General features: G+C 66.3%; 1 protein-coding gene across 1 annotated transcript in view; it reads left to right on the top strand.

Annotated features, from left to right (window-relative positions):
* The window catches only part of LOC141972858 (chromodomain-helicase-DNA-binding protein 3-like), an 81,127-nt gene that overhangs the window by 9,316 nt on the left and 51,134 nt on the right, over window positions 1-20,677 (top strand). Inside the window, 14 exon segments of the mRNA XM_074930895.1 lie at window positions 793-911; window positions 2,490-2,672; window positions 3,675-3,799; window positions 4,524-4,762; window positions 6,229-6,359; window positions 6,552-6,615; window positions 6,618-6,694; window positions 7,925-8,128; window positions 9,531-9,761; window positions 11,069-11,263; window positions 12,636-12,853; window positions 14,893-15,024; window positions 16,929-17,028; window positions 17,813-18,004. Coding sequence (XP_074786996.1) covers window positions 793-911; window positions 2,490-2,672; window positions 3,675-3,799; window positions 4,524-4,762; window positions 6,229-6,359; window positions 6,552-6,615; window positions 6,618-6,694; window positions 7,925-8,128; window positions 9,531-9,761; window positions 11,069-11,263; window positions 12,636-12,853; window positions 14,893-15,024; window positions 16,929-17,028; window positions 17,813-18,004 — 2,210 coding nt within the window.

Raw genomic sequence — 20,677 nt, 5'->3', positions numbered from 1 at the left:
GCATGGCCACCTGTCCCTGTCACCTGGCTCAGTGTGTATCAGTGGTCTGGTGGCCGCAGAGAGGACTTCAGCATGGCTGCCTGTCCCTGTCACCTGCCTCCAAGTGTGTCAGTGGCTGGTGGCCACATAGGGGACCTCAGTGTGGCCACCGTGGCCATCACCTGGCTTAGTGTGTGTCAGTGGGCTGGTGGCCACAGAGGGGACCTCAGCGTAGCCGCCTGTGGCTGTCACCCGCTTCTGAGTGTGGCACCGTGTTGGTGGCCATGAGAGGGACCTCAGCGTGGCGGCGCGTTACCCGCCTCGAAGTGTGTCAGTGGCTGGTGGCCACGGAGGGGATCTCAGCGTGGCCACCTGTGGCTGTCACCTGGCTCAGTGTGTGTCAGTGGTCTGGTGGCCACAGAGGGGACCTCAGTGTGGCCACCTCTTGACTGTCACCCGCCTCTGTGTCTGTCACTGGGCTCGTGGTCATGGAGGACACCTCGGTGTAGTCACCTGTCACCATCCCGGGGACCTCAGTGTGGCCACCTGTGACTGTCACCCACCTCCATGTGTGTCAGTGGGTTGGCGGCCACGGAGGGGACTTCATTGTGGCCGCGTGTCCCTGTCACCCATTTTCCTGCGTGTCACTGTCCCAGTGGCCACAGAGGGGACCGTGACACAGCTGGGTGTCCCCATCACCCACCTTCCTGGGTGTCCCCGTCCTGGTGGTCACGGAGGGGACCTCGCATTGTCACCCGGCCCTGTCAGCCGCCAGCGCCTGTCCCCGTGGCTCAGGCTGACGTGTCCCTGCAGATGGTGACGACGAGCTGCTGCGGGGCCTCGAGGGGGCCCTGGGGGTGAAAAAGAAGAAACGGGGCCCCCGGAAGCAGAAAGAAAATAAACCCGGAAAACCACGGAAACGGAAAAAACTGGTGAGTTCGCCTGAGACAACCTGCCTGGATGCCGGGGTCCTCCTGGTGTGGGTGATGGGGTCTGGGGACGGGTGACGGACTCTCAGGGTGACTGACGGGGCCTGGGGACGGGTGACGGACTCTCAGGGTGACTGACGGGGCCTGGGGACGGGTGACGGACTCTCAGGGTGACTGACGGGGTCTGGGGATGATGGATGGGGCCTGGGGACGGGTGACAGGCGTTTCAGGGTGACTGATGGGGCCTGGGGACGGGTGACGGACTCTCAGGGTGACTGACGGGGTCTGGGGATGAGTGACGACAGTTTCAGGGTGACTGATGGGGTCTGGGGATGATGGACGGGGCCTGGGGACGGGTGACGGACTCTCAGGGTGACTGACGGGGCCTGGGGACGGGTGACGGACTCTCAGGGTGACTGACGGGGTCTGGGGATGGGTGACAGGAGCTTCAGGGTAACTGACGGGGCCTGGGGACGGGTGACGGACTCTCAGGGTGACTGACGGGGCCTGGGGACGGGTGACGGACTCTCAGGGTGACTGACGGGGTCTGGGGATGAGTGACGACAGTTTCAGGGTGACTGATGGGGTCTGGGGATGATGGACGGGGCCTGGGGACGGGTGACGGACTCTCAGGGTGACTGACGGGGTCTGGGGACGGGTGACAGGCGTTTCAGGGTGACTGATGGGGCCTGGGGACGGGTGACGGACTCTCAGGGTGACTGACGGGGTCTGGGGACGGGTGACAGACTCTCAGGGTGACTGACGGGGTTGGGGGCAACTGGTGGGGGTTCTTGGGGCGACTGACGGTGTTGGGGACGACTGACAGGGTGGGTCTTGAGTGACTGACAGGGTTGGGTGCAACTGATGGGCTTGGGGACAACTGACATGGGTCTTGGGGTGACTGATGGGGGTTTGGGGTGACTGATGAGGTTGGGGATGACTGATGGAGTTGGGGACAACTGACGGGGCTCTGGGGTGACTGACAGGCTTGGGGATGATTGACAGGGGGTCTTGGGGTGGCTGCTGGGGGGTCTCAAGGGCAACTGACAGGGTTGGGGGCGACTGGAGGGGTTGGGGACAACTGACTGGGGTCTTGGGGTGACTGGCGGGGTTGGGGGTGACTGATGGGGTTGGGGACAACTGACTCGGGTCTTGGGGTGACTGGCGGGGTTGGGGGTGACTGATGGGGTTGGGGACAACTGACTCGGGTCTTGGGGTGACTGGCGGGGTTGGGGACAACTGACTCGGGTGTTGGGGTGACTGACAGGGTTGGGGGTGACTGATGGGGTTGGGGACAACTGACGGGGGTCTTGGGGTGGCTGATGGGGTTGGGGACAACTGACTCGGGTGTTGGGGTGACTGACAGGGTTGGGAGTGACTGGTGGGGTTGGGGACAACTGACAGGGGTCTTGGAGCGACTGACGGGGTCCTGGGGTGACTGACAAGGTTGAGGATGATCAACGGGGGGTCTTGGCGTGGCTGATGGTGCTGGGGACGACTGATGGGGTTGGGGGCGACTGTTGGGGTCCTGGGGTGGCTGCCGGGGGTCCGGGGGTGACAAGCGCTGGGCGGGGGTGTCAGGTGAGCGAGGATGAGCTGGAGTCGGAGCGGGAGGACTATCAGCGCGAGGAGTACCGGGAAAAATCCGAGAGCGGCGGCAGCGACTCCGGGGGGGCGGCCAGGAAACGGCGGCGGAAGCACCGCGAGAAAAAGGAGAAAAAAACCAAGAGACGGAAAAAGACCGACGAGGAGGGGGGGCAGAAGGTGAAGGTACGGCCGGGAGGGGGGCACCCATGTTGGGGGGCACCCTGGGGCTCCCCTAGTGCTGCCCTGTGTGGGTGCTTGGAGGGGGTGAGAGGGGGCTGTCACCCGGTGTGGGGAACTGGGGGGGGGGGTTCTGTCACCCGGGGGGGTCCTTCTGGGGGTCCTGTCACCCATGTCGGGGCCTGGGGGGGGGTCCCATCAGCCATCTGGGTGCCCACGGGGGTCCCTAACACCCATGTTGGGCCCTGGGGGGGTCCCATCACCCACATGGGTGCCCATGGGGGTCCTGTCACCCCATGGGGGTCCTCATGGGGGGTCCTGTCACCCATGTCGGGGCCTGGGGGGTCCCATCACCCATCTGGGTGCCCACGGGGGTCCCATCACCCGTGTTGGGTCCGGGGGGGGGGGTCCCATCACCCATGTAGGTGCTCGTGAGGGGTCCTGTCACCCCATGGGGGTCCTCATGGGGGTCCTGTGGCCTATGTCAGGGCCTGGGGGGTCCCATCACCCATGTGGGTGCTCAGGGGGGTCCTAACACCCATGTTGGGGCTTGGTTGGGGGGGTCCCATCACCCGTATGGGTGCTTGTGGGGGGGTCCTGTGGCCTGTGTCGGGGCCTGGGGGGGTCCTGCCACCCATCTGGGTGCTCACGGGGGTCCCATCACCCGTGTGGGTGTTCGTGAGGGGTCCTGTCACCCCATGGGGGTCCTGGGGCCTGGGGGGGGGTCCCATCACCCATCTGGGTGCCCACGGGGGGGGTCCCATCACCCATATTTGGGCTTGGGGGGTGGGGGTGTCCCAGCAGGTGACATATCTCTTTTTTTTTTTTTTTTTTTTTTTTTTTTCTCCTCTCTCTATTCCTGGGTGATTTTCCTTCCCCTCTCCCCATCCCGGTGTTGCTCTCTGTGTGTCCCCAACCCCATGTGTGTGTGTCCCCCGACCCCGTGTCCCCCCCCCCCTGACCCCCGTGTCCCCCCCCCCCCTTTTTTTCCCCCCGGCACAGGCGGTGGAGCAGAAATCCTCAGCGCAGCTGTTGGGGGCCTGGGGGCTGGAGGACGTGGACCACGTCTTCACCGAGGAGGATTATCACACCCTCACCAACTACAAGGCCTTCAGCCAGTTCATGAGGTGGGGGGCACCCTGGGGTGCTGGGGGGGGGCACCCTGAGGTCCTGGAGGGGAACTTTAGAGGGGTGGGAGACACCTCGGGGGGGATTGGGGGGGCACCTCCGGGTGCTGGAGGGTTCATCTAGGTCCTGAGGGACACTTCAGGGTGCTGGGGGGGGGGATGTTTTTAGGGTATTTGGGGGTGCTGGGGGGGCACCTCAGGGTCTCAGTGGGCTCTGGGGGTACCTCAGGGTGCTTGGGGGGGGGGTACCTGAGGGTCTTGGGGGGCTCTGTGGGTGCTGGGGGATGCATCAGGGTGCTTGTGGGGGGGGTTTTAGGGCAGATCGGGGTGCTGGGGGGGACCCTTGGGGGGGCTGGTGGGGCACAGGGATACCTAGAGGACCGTGGGGGAATTTTGGGGTGCTGTGGGGGCCCTTGGGGGGGGCTGGTGGGGCACAGGGATACCTAGAGGACCGTGGGGGAATTTTGGGGTGCTGTGGGGGCCCTTAGGGGGTGCTGGTAGGGCCCAAGGATACCTAGAGGATCATGGGGGAATTTTGGGGTGCTGGGGGGGCCCTTGGGGGGTGCTGGTAGGGCCCAAGGATACCTAGAGGATCATGGGGGCATTTTGGGGTGCTGTGGGGGCCCTTGGGGGTGCTGGTGGGACACAAGGATACCTGGAGGACCATGGGGGCATTTTGGGGTGCTGGGGGGGGTCCCAGCCCGCGTCCCTCCCTCCCTGCCAGGCCCCTGATCGCCAAGAAGAACCCCAAAATCCCCATGTCGAAGATGATGACCATCCTGGGGGCCAAGTGGCGGGAATTCAGCGCCAACAACCCCTTCAAGGGCTCCGCCGCCGCCGTGGCCGCCGCCGCCGCCGCTGCCGCCGCCGCCGTGGCCGAGCAAGTGTCGGCTGCCGTGGCCGCCGTGGCCCCCGAGGCCCCCCCCCCGCCCCTGCGCAAGGCCAAGACCAAGGAGGGCAAAGGTGGGTGCTGCTGGGGGCCTGGGTGGGGTTTGGGGTGGGGCTTTGGGGGTCCATGGGGGAGTTTAGGGCTCCTTGGGGGAGTTTGGGGGGGCTTTAGGGGGTCCCTGGGGGAGTTTGGGGGGACTTTAGGGGGTCCTTGGGGGACTTCAGGGGTCTCTGGGGTGACTCCGGGGGTCCCTGTGGGAGTTTGGGGGGTCCTTAGGTGGATCTTGGGGGGCTTTGGGTGTCCCTAGGGGGAGTTTAGGGCTCCTTGGGGGAGTTTGGGGGGGCTTTAGGGGGTCCCTGGGGGAGTTTGGGGGGACTTTAGGGGGTCCTTGGGGGACTTCAGGGGTCTCAGGGGTGACTCCGGGGGTCCCTGTGGGAGTTTGGGGGGTCCTTAGGTGGATCTTGGGGGGCTTTGGGTGTCCCTAGGGGGAGTTTAGGGCTCCTTGGGGGAGTTTGGGGGGGCTTTAGGGGGTCCCTGGGGGAGTTTGGGGGGGCTTTAGGGGGTCCTTGGGGGACTTCAGGGGTCTCAGGGGGTCCCTGTGGGAGTTTGGGGGGTCCTTTGGTAGATCTTGGGGGGCTTTGGGTGTCCCTAGGGGGAGTTTAGGGCTCCTTGGGGGAGTTTGGGGGGGCTTTAGGGGGTCCCTGGGGGAGTTTGGGGGGACTTTAGGGGGTCCTTGGGGGACTTGTGGGGTCTCTGGCGTGACTCTGGGGGTCCCTGTGGGAGTTTGGGGGTCCTTTGGTGGATCTTGGGGGGCTTTGGGTGTCCCTAGGGGGAGTTTAGGGCTCCTTGGGGGAGTTTGGGGGGCTTTAGGGGGTCCCTGGGGGAGTTTGGGGGGACTTTAGGGGGTCCTTGGGGGACTTGTGGGGTCTCTGGCGTGACTCTGGGGGTCCCTGTGGGAGTTTGGGGGGTCCTTAGGTGGATCTTGGGGGGCTTTGGGGGTCCCTAGGGGGAGTTTAGGGCTCCTTGGGGGAGTTTGGGGGGGCTTTAGGGGGTCCTTGGGGGACTTCAGGGGTCTCAGGGGTGACTCCGGGGGTCCCTGTGGGAATTTGGGGGGTCCTTAAGTGGATCTTGGGGGGCTTTGGGGGTCCCTAGGGGGAGTTTAGGGCTCCTTGGGGGAGTTTGGGGGGGCTTTAGGGGGTCCCTGGGGGAGTTTGGGGGGACTTTACGGGGTCCCTGGGGGACTTCAGGGGTCTCTGATGGTCTCTGGGGGAGGTTGGGGGGTCCTTAGGGGTTCCCTGGGGGGGGGGGGGGGGGCGTTATTGGTCCCTGGGGGGGCTTTGGGGGTCCATGGGGGAATTTGGGGCTCCCTGGGGGGAGCTTTGGGGGTCCTTCAGCGGGTTTTGGGGCTCCCTGGTGGGGTGGGCAGCTTGGGGGTGCCCCTTAGAGAACCCTCGGCGTGATTATGGGGGGGGGGGGGGGGTCCCTGGGGCTGAGAGGGGTGAGGGTACCCCCAAACTACACCCCCCCCCCCCCCCCCCAGGTCCCGGCCACAAAAAACGCAGCAAGAGCCCGCGGGTGCCGGAGCTGAAGAGGAAGATGAAGGGGAGGAAGATGGCGCCGCTGAAGATCAAACTCGGCGTCCTGGGGGGCAAACGCAAGAAAAGCAGCTCGGTAGGACGCGGGTGCTCGTGTGTGTGTGTGTGTGTGTCCCCAAATGTCCCCAAGAGTCCCCCAAAATATCCCCAAACACGTGCCCCCCCCCCCCTCCGCCACACACACGCGATTTTCTCCCCGGTCCTGCTGTCCCCGCGTCCCCTCAGCTGTTGTTGTCACCCCGTTGTCACCCCGTTGTCACCCGAACAGAGCGAAGACGCTGGCGAGGCGGAGGAAGACTCCGACGCCGAAAGCCCCGGGGTGTTGGGTGCCCCCCCCGCCCTGACCCCACCACCCGGCTTAAAAAACTCAAACGGGGACGTCCCGGACGCAAAAAGAAAAAGGGTGAGCGTGTCCCCGAGTGTCACCGCTCCCCGGGTGTCACCCCCGCCAACCCCTTTTTTTTCTCCTTCCCCTATCCCGGGTGGGGACACCGGGTGACATTTCCGTGCCCCCCCACCCCGCCCTGCGCCCCCCACCCGCGCCCCCCCCCCCCTCTTTCCTTGCAGCCCCCTGCGCCGGCCGGGAGCGCGGCCCCGTGGGGACGGGCCCGGCGCCTGCGCACGGTGAGACACCCCCCCGCGCCCCCTTCAGTGTCCCCCAAATTGTCACCCGGGGTCCCCCACCCACACGTCCTTGGGGTCCCCCCTGAGGGGGGGTTTTGGGGGGCCGTTTCCTATAGTGGTGGTGGCGTCCCGTGGGGGGGGGGGTGTTAGTGGTGTCCCTGTGTCCCCCGGCCCTGTCCCCTGGACATTTGGGGTGTCCCCAGTGTCCCCCAGCTCCCTGGTGTCCCCGTCCCCAGTGGCCCTGTCCCCTGGTGTCCCCACCATCCAGCATCCCCCTTCCCAGTGACCCCATGGCCCCGGCACCAGTGTCCCCAGTACCCCCATCCCTGGGTGTCCCCATCCCCAGTGCCCCCAGTGTCCCGCTCCCCAGTATCCCTGTCCCCCTGTCCCCATCCCCAGGTGTCCCCACGTCCCCAATTCCCCCCATATCCCCTTCCCCAGCGCCCCCCAGTCCCCCACCCCGCTCCCCAGTTCCCCCAGTACCCCCATCCCTGGGTGTCCCCAGTGTCCCCACGTCCCCAATTCCCCCCATATCCCTCTCCCCAGCGCCCCCCAGTCCCCCACCCCGCTCCCCAGTTCCCCCAGTACCCCCATCCCTGGGTGTCCCCATGTCCCCAATCCCCCCATATCCCCCTCCCCAGCGCCCCCCATGTCCCCCACCCCGCTCCCCAGTTCCCCCAGTACCCCCATCCCTGGGTGTCCCCATGTCCCCAATCCCCCCATATCCCCTTCCCCAGCGCCCCCCAGTCCCCCACCCCGCTCCCCAGTTCCCCCAGTACCCCCATCCCTGGGTGTCCCCAGTGTCCCCACGTCCCCAATTCCCCCCATATCCCCCTCCCCAGCGCCCCCCATGTCCCCCACCCCGCTCCCCAGTTCCCCCAGTACCCCCATCCCTGGGTGTCCCCATGTCCCCAATCCCCCCATATCCCCCTCCCCAGCGCCCCCCATGTCCCCCACCCCGCTCCCCAGTTCCCCCAGTACCCCCATGCCCCTGTCCCCATGTCCCCCGGGTGGCAGCGGGCGGTGCGTGGCGTCCCTGCAGGGCCGGGCCCGGAGGAGGAGGGGGATGGCTACGAGACGGACCACCAGGACTACTGCGAGGTGTGCCAGCAGGGGGGGGAGATCATCCTCTGCGACACCTGCCCCCGCGCCTACCACCTCGTCTGCCTCGACCCCGAGCTCGACCGCGCGCCCGAGGGGCGCTGGAGCTGCCCCCACTGCGTGAGTGACGGCACGGGGGGGCGGGTTGGGGGTCACTGGGGGGACCCTAGGGGGGTTTTAGGGGTCGCTGGAGGATGCTGGGGGGGCGGTTGGGGGATCCTGGGGGGGATTTGGGGGTCACTGGGAGGAAACCTGGAGCGGTTTGGGGGTCACTGGGGGGACCCTAGGGGGGTTTGGGGGTTGCTGGAGGATGCTGGGTTTGGGTGTCAGGGTGTCCCTGAGAGGTTTGGGTGTCGCTCAGGGTGTCCCTGGAGGTTTGGGTGTCGCTCAGGGTGTCCCTGAGAGGTTTGGGTGTCGCTCAGGGTGTCCCTGGAGCTTTGGGTGTCCCTCAGGGTGTCCCTGAGAGGTTTGGGTGTCGCTCAGGGTGTCCCTGGAGGTTTGGGTGTCGCTCAGGCTGTCCCTGAGCAGTTTGGGTGTTGCTCAGGCTGTCCCTGGAGGTTTGGGTGTCCCTCAGGCTGTCCCTGAGAGGTTTGGGTGTCCCTTAGGGTGTCCCTCAGGGTGTCCCTGAGCTTTGGGTGTCCCTCAGGGTGTCCCTGAGCTTTGGGTGTCGCTCAGGGTGTCCCTGAGCTTTGGGTGTCCCTCAGGGTGTCCCTGAGAGGTTTGGGTGTCGCTCAGGGTGTCCCTGGAGCTTTGGGTGTTGCTCAGGCTGTCCCTGAGCAGTTTGGGTGTCCCTTAGGGTGTCCCTCAGGGTGTCCCTGGAGTTTGGGTGTCCCTCAGGGTGTTGCTGGAGGTTTGGGTGTCGCTCAGGGTGTCCCTCAGGGTGTCCCTGGAGTTTGGGTGTCCCTCAGGGTGTCCCTGGAGGTTTGGGTGTCGCTCAGGCTGTCCCTGAGCAGTTTGGGTGTTGCTCAGGCTGTCCCTGGAGGTTTGGGTGTCCCTCAGGGTGTCCCTGAGAGGTTTGGGTGTCCCTTAGGATGTCTGTCAGGGTGTCCCTGAGCTTTGGGTGTCCCTCAGGGTGTCCCTGAGAGGTTTGGGTGTCGCTCAGGCTGTCCCTGGAGGTTTGGGTGTCGCTCAGGGTGTCGCTGGAGGTTTGGGTGTCCCTCAGGGTGTTGCTGGAGGTTTGGGTGTCGCTCAGGGTGTCCCTGAGAGGTTTGGGTGTCCCTCAGGGTGTCCCTCAGGGTGTCCCTGGAGGTTTGGGTGTCGCTCAGGCTGTCCCTGAGCAGTTTGGGTGTCCCTCAGGGTGTCCCTGAGCTTTGGGTGTCCCTCAGGGTGTCCCTGAGAGGTTTGGGTGTCCCTTTTGGTGTCCCTTAGGGTGTCCCTGAGCTTTGGGTGTCCCTCAGGGTGTCGCTGGAGGTTTGGGTGTCGCTCAGGGTGTCGCTGGAGGTTTGGGCCTCCCCAGGTGCCATTTTGGGGAGCATCCCCAGCGCTTTGGGGGGGTGTTGCCTGATCCCGGGGTGCCCCTCAGGAGAAGGAGGGGGTGCAGTGGGAGGCGAAGGAGGAGGAGGAGGAGGAGGAGGAGGAGGAGGAGGAAGGGGAGAAGGAGGAGGAGGACGACCACATGGAGTACTGCCGCGTCTGCAAGGACGGGGGGGAGCTGCTCTGCTGCGACGCCTGCGTGTCCTCCTACCACATCCACTGCCTCAACCCCCCCCTGCCCGAGGTCCCCAACGGAGAGTGGCTCTGTCCCCGCTGCACGGTACGGGGGGGACACCGGGGACGTGGCGGGGGGCCGCTGGGGACGGGGGGGGGGACAGGGTGGGACATGGCGGGGGGAGGATGGAGACATGGAGGGGACACTGGGGACACAGGGGAGACGTGGTGGGACATGGAGGGGGGACACTGGGGACATGGGGGGGACACTGGGGACATGGGGGGACATGGTGGGACATGGGGGGACACTGGGGACACAGGGGAGACGTGGTGGGACATGGCGGGGGGACACTGGGGACATGGGAGGGACACTGGGGACACAGGGGAGACGTGGTGGGACATGGCGGGGGGACACTGGGGACATGGGGGGACACTGGGGACATGGGGGGACATGGTGGGACATGGGGGGACACTGGGGACACAGGGGAGACGTGGTGGGACATGGCGGGGGGACGCTGGGGACATGGGGGGGACCCTGGGGACATGGGGGGACATGGTGGGACATGGCAGGGGGACACTGGGGACATGGAGGGGACATGGTGGGACATGGGGGGGGTGCTGGGGACATGGGGGGACCCTGGGGACACAGGGGAGACGTGGTGGGACATGGAGGGGGGACAGAGAGGACATAGGGGGGACATGGGGAGACATGGGGACAGGTGGAGATGTACTTGGGGGGGACATGGGGGGACAGAGAGGACATGGGGGGGGACACTGGGGACAGGGGGGGACATGGTGGGACATGGGGTGGTGCTGGGGACATGGAGGGGACACTGGGGACACAGGAGACGTGGTGGGACATGGAGGGGGGACACTGGGGACAGGGGGGGACACTGGGGACATGGGGGGGACATGGGGACAGGGGGAGATGTACATGGGGGGGACATGGGGACACAGAGAGGACATGGGGGGGACACTGGGGACGGGGGAGACATGGTGAGACACGACGGGGGGACACTGGGGACACCGGGGGGGTCACTGGGGACATGGGGGGGGACACTGGGGACAGGGGAGACATGGTAGGATATGTAGGGGGGACAGTGGGGACATGGGGAGACGTGGGGACAGGGGGGGACACGGGGGACATTGGGGGGGACACGGGGTCACGGGGGGGTCACAGGGACACGGGGGGACACGGGGACCACCAGGACAGGGACACTGGAGACAGCCACCCCTTTGGGGACACATCAGGGACAGCCCCCCTTTGTTGGGGGGGGGGGGGAAATCCTGCCCCCCCCCACCCCCGGGGGTGCTCTGGGTGTCATGGCGGGGCCCCCCCCCAGCCTCGTCCCTGTGTCCCCATGTCCCCAACCCCTCTGTGTGTCCCCCCCCCCCCCCCCATCTCCTCTGCAGTGCCCGGTGCTGAAGGGGCGGGTTCAGAAGATCCTGTACTGGCGATGGGGGGAGCCCCCCCCCCCTGTGGCCGCCCCCCCCGGGGCCCCCCCCGAGGGCCCCCCCCCGGCGCTGCAGGGTCGCTCCGAGCGGGAATTCTTCGTCAAGTGGGTGGGACTCTCCTACTGGCACTGCTCCTGGATCAAGGAGCTGCAGGTACGGGGGGGCCCGCACCCCCACAGTGGCGGGGGGGGGCTCGACTTGCCCGTTCTGGGGGGGGCTGATACCTGGGGGGGGGCTGTCTGTCCTTCTGAAGGGGCCCCCTGCTATATGGGGGGGCCCTATTGGCCCATTTGGGGGGGCCCTGATACTTTAGGGGGGCCCTATGCCCATTCTGGGGGGGCCATGATATTGGGGGGGGGGCTGTTATAATTCGGGGGGGGGGCCCTGATACTTGGGGGGCCCCTATTTGCCCGTTCTGGGGGGGTCTGATACCTGGGGGGGGGGCTGTCTGTCCTTCTGAAGGGGCCCCCTGCTATATGGGGGGGCCCTGATACTTTAGGGGGGCCCTATGCCCATTCTGGGGGGGCCATGATATTGGGGGGGGGCTGTTATAATTCGGGGGGGGGGCCCTGATACTTGGGGGGGCCCCTATTTGCCCACTGGGGGGGGCTGATACCTGGGGGGGGGCTGTCTGTCCTTCTGAAGGGGCCCCCTGCTATATTGGGGGGCCCTGATACTTTGGGGGGGGCCCTATGCCCATTCTGGGGGGGCCATGATATTGGGGGGGGGCTGTTACAATTCAGGGGGGGGCCCTGATACTTGGGGGGCCCCTATTTGCCCACTGGGGGGGGGGCTGATACCTGGGGGGGGGCTGTCTGTCCTTCTGAAGGGGCCCCCTGCTATATGGGGGGGCCCTATTGGCCCATTTGGGGGGGCCCTGATACTTTAGGGGGGCCCTATGCCCATTCTGGGGGGGCCATGATATTGGGGGGGGGCTGTTATAATTCGGGGGGGGGCCCTGCTACTTGGGGGGCCCCTATTTGCCCGTTCTGGGGGGGTCTGATACCTGGGGGGGGGCTGTCTGTCCTTCTGAAGGGGCCCCCTTCTATATGGGGGGGCCTTGATACTTTGGGGGGGGCCCTATGCCCATTCTGGGGGGGCCATGATATTGGGGGGGGGCTGTTATAATTCGGGGGGGGGGCCCTGATACTTGGGGGGGCCCCTATTTGCCCACTGGGGGGGGGCTGATACCTGAGGGGGGCTGTCTGTCCTTCTGAAGGGGCCCCCTGCTATATGGGGGGGGCCTGATACTTTGGGGGGGCCCATCTACCCCTTTAGGGGATCTGATACCGGAAGGGGGGGGGCCCTGATATAGGGGGGGGGTCATGTACCCCTTTAAGGAGCCTGATACTTTGGAAGCAGGGGGGGGGATACTCTCTCACCCTACACCCCCCCCCCCAATTCCAGAGGCTCTTGTAGGGGGGGTCAGGGGGGTGCTTGGACCCTGCCCCCCCCTTTTTAATTTTTAATTTTTGGGGTGTCCCGTCCCCCCCCCAAAAAAAAACCCCACAAACTTTTCGGACAGCTGGAGATCTTCCACCTGGTGATGTACCGCAACTACCAACGCAAGAACGACATGGACGAGCCCCCCCCCCTCGATTACGGTTCGGGGGACGACGACCCCAAAAGTGAGAAACGGGGGGGGGCCGGGGGGGACCCCCTTTTCGGGGGGATGGAGGAACGGTTCTACCGGTACGGCATCAAACCCGAGTGGATGACGGTGCATCGCATCATCAACCACAGGTGGGGACGGGTTGGGGGGGGCACCCATGGGTGCTGCTGCTGGGGGGGGGGACACGGCGCTAAGGGACATCCCATCGACACTTGGGGATCCCCCCCCCCCCCCAAAAAAACAAAACTAAACAAAACAATGGGGAGGGGATGGGTTGGTAGCGGGAGCGCCTGGGTGGGGTTTGGGGGCAACTCGGGGATATTCTGGGTGACCTTGGGTGCTCCTGGATGCCCCCCCCCCCCCCCAGCACCCATGGGTGCCCCCCCCCGGCACCAAGGGGTCCCACAGCCCCCCCCCAGCACCCATGGGTGCTCCCCGGTACTAGGGGACCCCCACAGCCCCCCCGCCTTCCTAGATGGGGTTTGGAGACACCCCAGGGAAACTGTGAGCGCCCCTGGATGCCCCCCCAGCACCCATGGGTGCCCCCCCCCGGCACCAAGGGGTCCCACAGCCCCCCCCAGCACCCATGGGTGCTCCTTGCCACTAGGGGACCCCCACAGCCCCCCCTAGATGGGGAGCGCCTGGGCGGGGTTTGGGGACACCCCAGGGATACTCTGGGCACCCCTGGACGCCCCCCAGCACCCATGGGTGCCCCCCCGCCTTTCCCCCCTGGGAGCGGTCAGGCGCTGTCCCCACGTGACCCCGTGTCCCCAAGTGACCTCGTGTCCTCACGCTGTGACACGCGTCCCTGTCCCCGGGTGACCCCCTGTCCCCGGGTGACCCCCACCCTCGGGGTGTTCTCGGTGTCTCCCTGACGGCAGCGGGTGACGCTTCCGCCTGTCCCCTTGTCACCCACACCCTGGAGGCACGTGGCAGCCCCCGCTCCTGGCTGTCACCGTGTCACCGGGGGTGCCCGGTGTCCCCACGGTGCCTGTTGTCCCCATTGTCCCTGGTGTCCCTGGTTTGGGCCATGACCCCGTTGCCCCCTGGTGTCCCCATTGTCCCCTGGATGCCCGATGTCCCCGCGGTCCGTGTTGTCCCCAGTGGTACCTGTTGCCCCCGTGGTGCTTATTGTCCCCATTGTCCCTGTAGCCTCCCAGTGTCCCCACTGTCCCCTGGGTGCCTGTTGCCCCCATGGTGCCTGTTGTCCCCATTGTCCCCGGTGTCCCTGCTTTGGGCTGTGACCCCTGTTGACCCCTGGTGTCCCCATTGTCCCCACGGTGCCCCGTGTCCCCTAGTGTCCCCATTGTCCCCAGTGTCCCTGGTTTGGGCTGTGACCCCTGTTGCCCCCCAGTGTCCCCACCATGCCCATTGTCCCCTGGGTGCCTGTTGTCCCTGGGTGCCCGTTGTCCCCAGTGGCGCCCGTTGTCCCCCGTGTCCCCACGATGCCCGTTGTCCCCAGTGGCGCCTGTTGTCCCTGGTGTCCCCACGATGCCCGTTGTCCCCAGTGGCGCCTGCTGTCCCGGGTGTCCCCACGATGCCCGTTGTCCCCAGTGGCGCCTGTTGTCCCGGGTGTCCCCACGATGCCCGTTGTCCCCAGTGGCGCCTGCTGTCCCGGGTGTCCCCACGATGCCCGTTGTCCCCAGTGGCGCCCGTTGTCCCCCATGTCCCCACGATGCCCGTTGTCCCCAGTGGCGCCCGTTGTCCCCCATGTCCCCACGATGCCCGTTGTCCCCAGTGGCGCCTGCTGTCCCGGGTGTCCCCACGATGCCCGTTGTCCCCAGTGACGCCTGTTGTCCCGGGTGTCCCCACGATGCCCGTTGTCCCCTGGGTGCCCGTTGTCCCCAGTGGCGCCCGTTGTCCCTGGTGTCCCCACGATGCCCGTTGTCCCCAGTGGCGGCCGTTGTCCCTGATGTCCCCACGATGCCCGTTGTCCCCAGTGGCGCCCGTTGTCCCTGGTGTCCCCACGATGCCCATTGTCCCCAGTGATGCCTGTTGTCCCGGGTGTCCCCACGATGCCCGTTGTCCCCTGGGTGCCCGTTGTCCCCAGTGGTGCCTGTTGTCCCCATTACCCCCGCTGTCCCTGGTTTGGGCCGTGGCCCCCGCTGCCCCCCGCTGCCCCGCGGTGTCCCCGGTGTCCCCGGGCGGGCGGTGACGCGGTGCCACGCAGCGTGGACCGGAAGGGGCAGTACCACTACCTGGTCAAGTGGCGGGACCTGCCCTACGACCAGGCCACCTGGGAGGAGGACGAGATGCCCATCCCCGACTACGACCTCCACAAGCTGGCTTACTGGAAACACCGGTGAGGGACTGGGAGGGACTGGGGGGGACATGCGGGGGCACTGGGACATGGGGATGTGGCTACTGGGAACACCAGTGAGGGACTGGGGGGGACACGAGGGGGCACTGGGACATGGGGATGTGGCTGCTGGAAACACCGGCGAGGGACTGGGGGGGACATGCGGGGGCACTGGGACATGGGGATGTGGCTGCTGGAAACACCGGTGAGGGACTGGGGGGGACACGAGGGGACACTGGGACATGGGGATGTGGCTACTGGGAACACCGGTGAGGGACTGGGGGGGGACACGAGGGGACACTGGGACATGGGGATGTGGCTACTGGAAACACCGGTGAGGGACTGGGGGGGACACGAGGGGACACTGGGACATGGGGATGTGGCTACTGGGAACACCAGTGAGGGACTGGGGGGGGACACGAGGGGACACTGGGACATGGGGATGTGGCTACTGGGAACACCGGTGAGGGACTGGGGGGGGACACGAGGGGACACTGGGACATGGGGATGTGGCTACTGGAAACACCGGTGAGGGACTGGGAGGGACTGGGGGGGACATGCGGGGGCACTGGGACATGGGGATGTGGCTACTGGAAACACCGGTGAGGGACTGGGGGGGACACGAGGGGACACTGGGACATGGGGATGTGGCTACTGGGAACACCGGTGAGGGACTGGGGGGGACACGAGGGGGCACTGGGACATGGGGATGTGGCTACTGGGAACACTGGTGAGGGACTGGGAGGGACTGGGGGGGACATGCGGGGGCACTGGGACATGGGGATGTGGCTACTGGGAACACCGGTGAGGGACTGGGAGGGACTGGGGGGGACATGCGGGGGCACTGGGACATGGGGATGTGGCTACTGGGAACACCGGGGAGGGACTGGGGGGGACACGAGGGGGCACTGGGACATGGGGACGTGGCTACTGGGAACACCAGTGAGGGACTGGGGGGGGACACGAGGGGACACTGGGACATGCCTACTGGAAACACCTGGGAGGGACTGGAGGGGACATGGAGGACATGGGGGTGTGTCCTCACGCTGCCCTGTGTTCCCGGCCCCCCCCCCCCATGTCCCCGTGTCCCCTCGTGTCCCTCCATGTCCTGTGTGCCCCCTCGTGTCCCCCCCGTGTCCCCTCGTGTCCCCCTGTGTCCCTTCGTGTCCCTCCATGTCCTGTGCCCCCTGTGTCCCCCCCATCGCCCCTGTGTCCCCTCGTGTCCCCTCGTGTCCCCTCATGTTCCCCCCGTGTCCCCCCTGTGTCCCTCCATGTCCCCGCGTCCCCCCCGTGTCCCCTTGTGTCCTCCCGTTTCCCCCCATGTCCCTGTGTCCCTCCATGTCCCGTGTCCCCCTCATGTCCCCCCGTGTCCCTCCATCTCCTGTGTCCTCCTGTGTCCCTCCATGTCCCTGTGTCCCTCCATGTCCCCGTGTCCTCCCCGTGTCCTCCCCGTGTCCTCCCCGTGTCCCCCTGTGTCCCCCCGTGTCCCTCCATGTCCCCGCGTCCCCCCGCGTCCCCCCGTGTCCTCCCCGTGTCCTCCCCATGTCCCTCCATGTCCCCGTGTCCCCCCCGTGTCCCCTCATGTCCCCCCGTGTCCCTCCATGTCCTGTGTCCTCCTGTGTCCCTCCATGTCCCTGTGTCCCTCCATGTCCCCGTGTCCTCCCCGTGTCCCCCCATGTCCCTCCATGTCCCCGCGTCCCCCCCATGTCCTCCCCGTGTCCTCCCCGTGTCCCTCCATGTCCCTGCGTCCCCCCCGTGTCCCCTCGTGTCCCCCCGTGTCCCTCCATGTCCTGTGTCCCCCCGTGTCCCCCTCATGTCCCCCCCGTGTCCCCCTCATGTCCCCCCCGTGTCCCCTCGTGTCCCCCTGTGTCCCTTCGTGTCCCCCCCGCGTCCCCCCGTGTCCCCAGGGAGGTGTTTATGGGGGAGGACCCGGCCCAGCCCCGGCGCTACAAGAAGAAGAAGAAGGAGACGCCGGGGGAGGGACCCCCCGACTCCCCCACCAATGACGTGAGTGCCCGCACGCCTGCGGGTCCCCCCAAATCCTGGGGGTCCCCCCCCAAACCTGGGTCCCCCCATGGAACCTTGGGTACCCCCCCAAAACCTGGGTGTCCCCCCCCCCAGATGCCTGACTCTCCCCGAAACCTGGGTGTGTCCCCCCCCAAAATCCTGGGTTCCCCCATGGACACTTGGGTGTCCCCCAAACCTGGGTGCCCCCCCCCCCCAAATCTTGGTCACCCCATGGACCCTTGAGTGTCCCCCAAAACCTGGTGGGTGTCCCTCAAACCTGTGTCCCCCCGCCCCACAAACCTGGGTGTCCCCCCCATGGTCCCTTGGGTGTCCCCCAAACCTGGGTCCCACCAACGGAACCTTGGGGGTCCCCCCCCGCAACACCAGGGTCCCCCTCATTGTCCCTTGGGTGTCCCCCCCCAGCCACCTGGGTCCCCCCTGAACACCTGAGCCCCCCCACCCATCCCTGTGTGTCCCCGCCATGGTCCCTTGGGTGTCCCCCCAGACCTGGTGGGTGTCCCCCACCACCCGGGTCCCCCTATGGACCCTTGGGTGTCCCCCAATCCTTGTGGGTGTCCCCCCCCAGCCACCTGGGTCCCCCCTGAACACCTGAGCCTCCCCCCGTGTGTCCCCCCCGTGGTCCCTTGCGTGTCCCCCCTCCACCCGAGCCCCCCTGGGGACCTCCCTGACGCCCTGAATCCCCTTCAACGGAGCAGGGGGGGGGCTCCCGGCCGCCTGTTCCTCCCCCCTCATCCGACTGACACCCCCCCTACACCCTCGGCAGCCGACGGTGAAGTACGAGACGCAGCCGCGGTTCATCACGGCCACGGGCGGCACCTTACACCTCTACCAGCTGGAGGGGCTGAACTGGCTGCGCTTCTCCTGGGCCCAGAGCACCGACACCATCCTGGCCGACGAGATGGGCTTGGGCAAGACCATCCAGACCATCGTCTTCCTCTACTCGCTCTACAAGGAGGTGAGCTCGCTCTCGCCTGCGCCCCGCGTCACCCGCTCGGGCCCTGGCGTCACCCACACGGGCCTGGTGTTTTCTACTTGGCCCGCTTATGGCACCCGCTTGGCCCCTGGTGTCACCCGTATGGACTTGGTGTCTCTTCTTGGGCCCTGGTGTCACCCGTATGGCCCCCATGTCACCCGCTTGGCCCCTGGTGTCACCCGTATGGACTTGGTGTCTCTTCTTGGCCCCTGGTGTCACCCGTATGGCCCCCATGTCATCCACTTGGCCCCTGGTGTCACCCGTATGGACTTGGTGTCTCTTCTTGGGCCCTGGTGTCACCCGTATGGCCCCCATGTCATCCACTTGGCCCCTGGTGTCACCCGCATGGACTTGGTGTCTCTTCTTGGCCCCTGGTGTCACCCGTATGGCCCCCATGTCACCCACTTGGCCCCTGGTGTCACCCGCATGGACTTGGTGTCTCTTCTTGGCCCCTGGTGTCACCCGTATGGCCCCCATGTCACCCGCTTGGCCCCTGGTGTCACCCGCATGGACTTGGTGTCTCTTCTTGGGCCCTGGTGTCACCCGTATGGCCCCCATGTCACCCACTTGGCCCCTGGTGTCACCCATATGGCCTTGGTGTCTCCTACTTGGCCCCCATGTCACCCACTTGGCCCCTGGTGTCACCCGCATGGACTTGGTGTCTCTTCTTGGGCCCTGGTGTCCCCCGTATGGCCCCCATGTCACCCGCTTGGCCCCTGGTGGCACCTGCATGGACTTGGTGTCTCTTCTTGGCCCCTGGTGTCACCCGTATGGCCCCCATGTCACCCACTTGGCCCCTGGTGTCACCCGCATGGACTTGGTGTCTCTTCTTGGGCCCTGGTGTCACCCGTATGGCCCCCATGTCATCCACTTGGCCCCTGGTGTCACCCGCATGGACTTGGTGTCTCTTCTTGGCCCCTGGTGTCACCTGTATGGCCCCCATGTCACCCACTTGGCCCCTGGTGTCACCCGCATGGACTTGGTGTCTCTTCTTGGCCCCTGGTGTCACCCGTATGGCCCCCATGTCACCCGCTTGGCCCCTGGTGTCACCCGCATGGACTTGGTGTCTCTTCTTGGGCCCTGGTGTCACCCGTATGGCCCCCATGTCACCCACTTGGCCCCTGGTGTCACCCATATGGCCTTGGTGTCTCCTACTTGGCCCCCATGTCACCCACTTGGCCCCTGGTGGCACCCGTATGGACTTGGTGTCTCTTCTTGGGCCCTGGTGTCCCCCGTATGGCCCCCATGTCACCCGCTTGGCCCCTGGTGGCACCTGCATGGACTTGGTGTCTCTTCTTGGCCCCTGGTGTCACCCGTATGGCCCCCATGTCACCCACTTGGCCCCTGGTGGCACCCGCATGGACTTGGTGTCTCTTCTTGGGCCCTGGTGTCACCCGTATGGCCCCCATGTCACCCACTTGGCCCCTGGTGTCACCCGCATGGACTTGGTGTCTCTTCTTGGCCCCTGGTGTCACCCATATGGCCCCCATGTCACCCACTTGGCCCCTGGTGTCACCCGCATGGACTTGGTGTCTCTTCTTGGGCCGTGGTGTCACCCGTATGGCCCCCATGTCACCCACTTGGCCCCTGGTGTCACCTGCATGGACTTGGTGTCTCTTCTTGGGCCCTGGTGTCACCCGTATGGACCCCATGTCACCCGCTTGGCCCCTGGTGGCACCCGCATGGACTTGGTGTCTCTTCTTGGGCCCTGGTGTCACCCGTATGGCCCCCATGTCACCCGCTTGGCCCCTGGTGGCACCCGCATGGACTTGGTGTCTCTTCTTGGGCCCTGGTGTCACCCGTATGGCCCCCATGTCACCCGCTTGCCCCCTGGTGTCACCCGCATGGACTTGGTGTCTCTTCTTGGGCCCTGGTGTCACCCGTATGGCCCCCATGTCACCCGCTTGGCCCCTGGTGTCACCTGCATGGACTTGGTGTCTCTTCTTGGGCCCTGGTGTCACCCGTATGGCCCCCATGTCACCCACTTGGCCCCTGGTGTCACTCGCATGGACTTGGTGTCTCTTCTTGGGCCCTGGTGTCACCCGTATGGCCCCCATGTCACCCGCTTGGCCCCTGGTGTCACCCGCATGGACTTGGTGTCTCTTCTTGGGCCCTGGTGTCACCCGTATGGCCCCCATGTCACCCGCTTGGCCCCTGGTGTCACCCGCATGGACTTGGTGTCTCTTCTTGGGCCCTGGTGTCACCCGTATGGCCCCTATGTCACCCGCTTGGCCCCTGGTGTCACCCGCATGGACTTGGTGTCTCTTCTTGGGCCCTGGTGTCACCCGTATGGCCCCCATGTCACCCGCTTGGCCCCTGGTGTCACCCGCATGGACTTGGTGTCTCTTCTTGGGCCCTGGTGTCACCCGTATGGACCCCATGTCACCCGCTTGGCCCCTGGTGGCACCCGCATGGACTTGGTGTCTCTTCTTGGGCCCTGGTGTCACCCGTATGGACCCCATGTCACCCACTTGGCCCCTGGTGGCACCCGTATGGACTTGGTGTCTCTTCTTGGGCCCTGGTGTCACCCCTATGGCCCCCATGTCACCCACTTGGCCCCTGGTGTCACCCGCATGGACTTGGTGTCTCTTCTTGGGCCCTGGTGTCACCCGTATGGCCCCCATGTCACCCGCTTGGCCCCTGGTGTCACCTGTA

The sequence above is a fragment of the Athene noctua genome, chromosome 36 (assembly GCF_965140245.1).
Source record: "Athene noctua chromosome 36, bAthNoc1.hap1.1, whole genome shotgun sequence".
In the NCBI taxonomy this organism is placed as follows: Eukaryota; Metazoa; Chordata; class Aves; order Strigiformes; family Strigidae; genus Athene; species Athene noctua.
The sequence above is the reverse complement of the archived record's forward strand: the minus strand, read 5'-3'. Positions and strand labels throughout refer to the sequence as shown.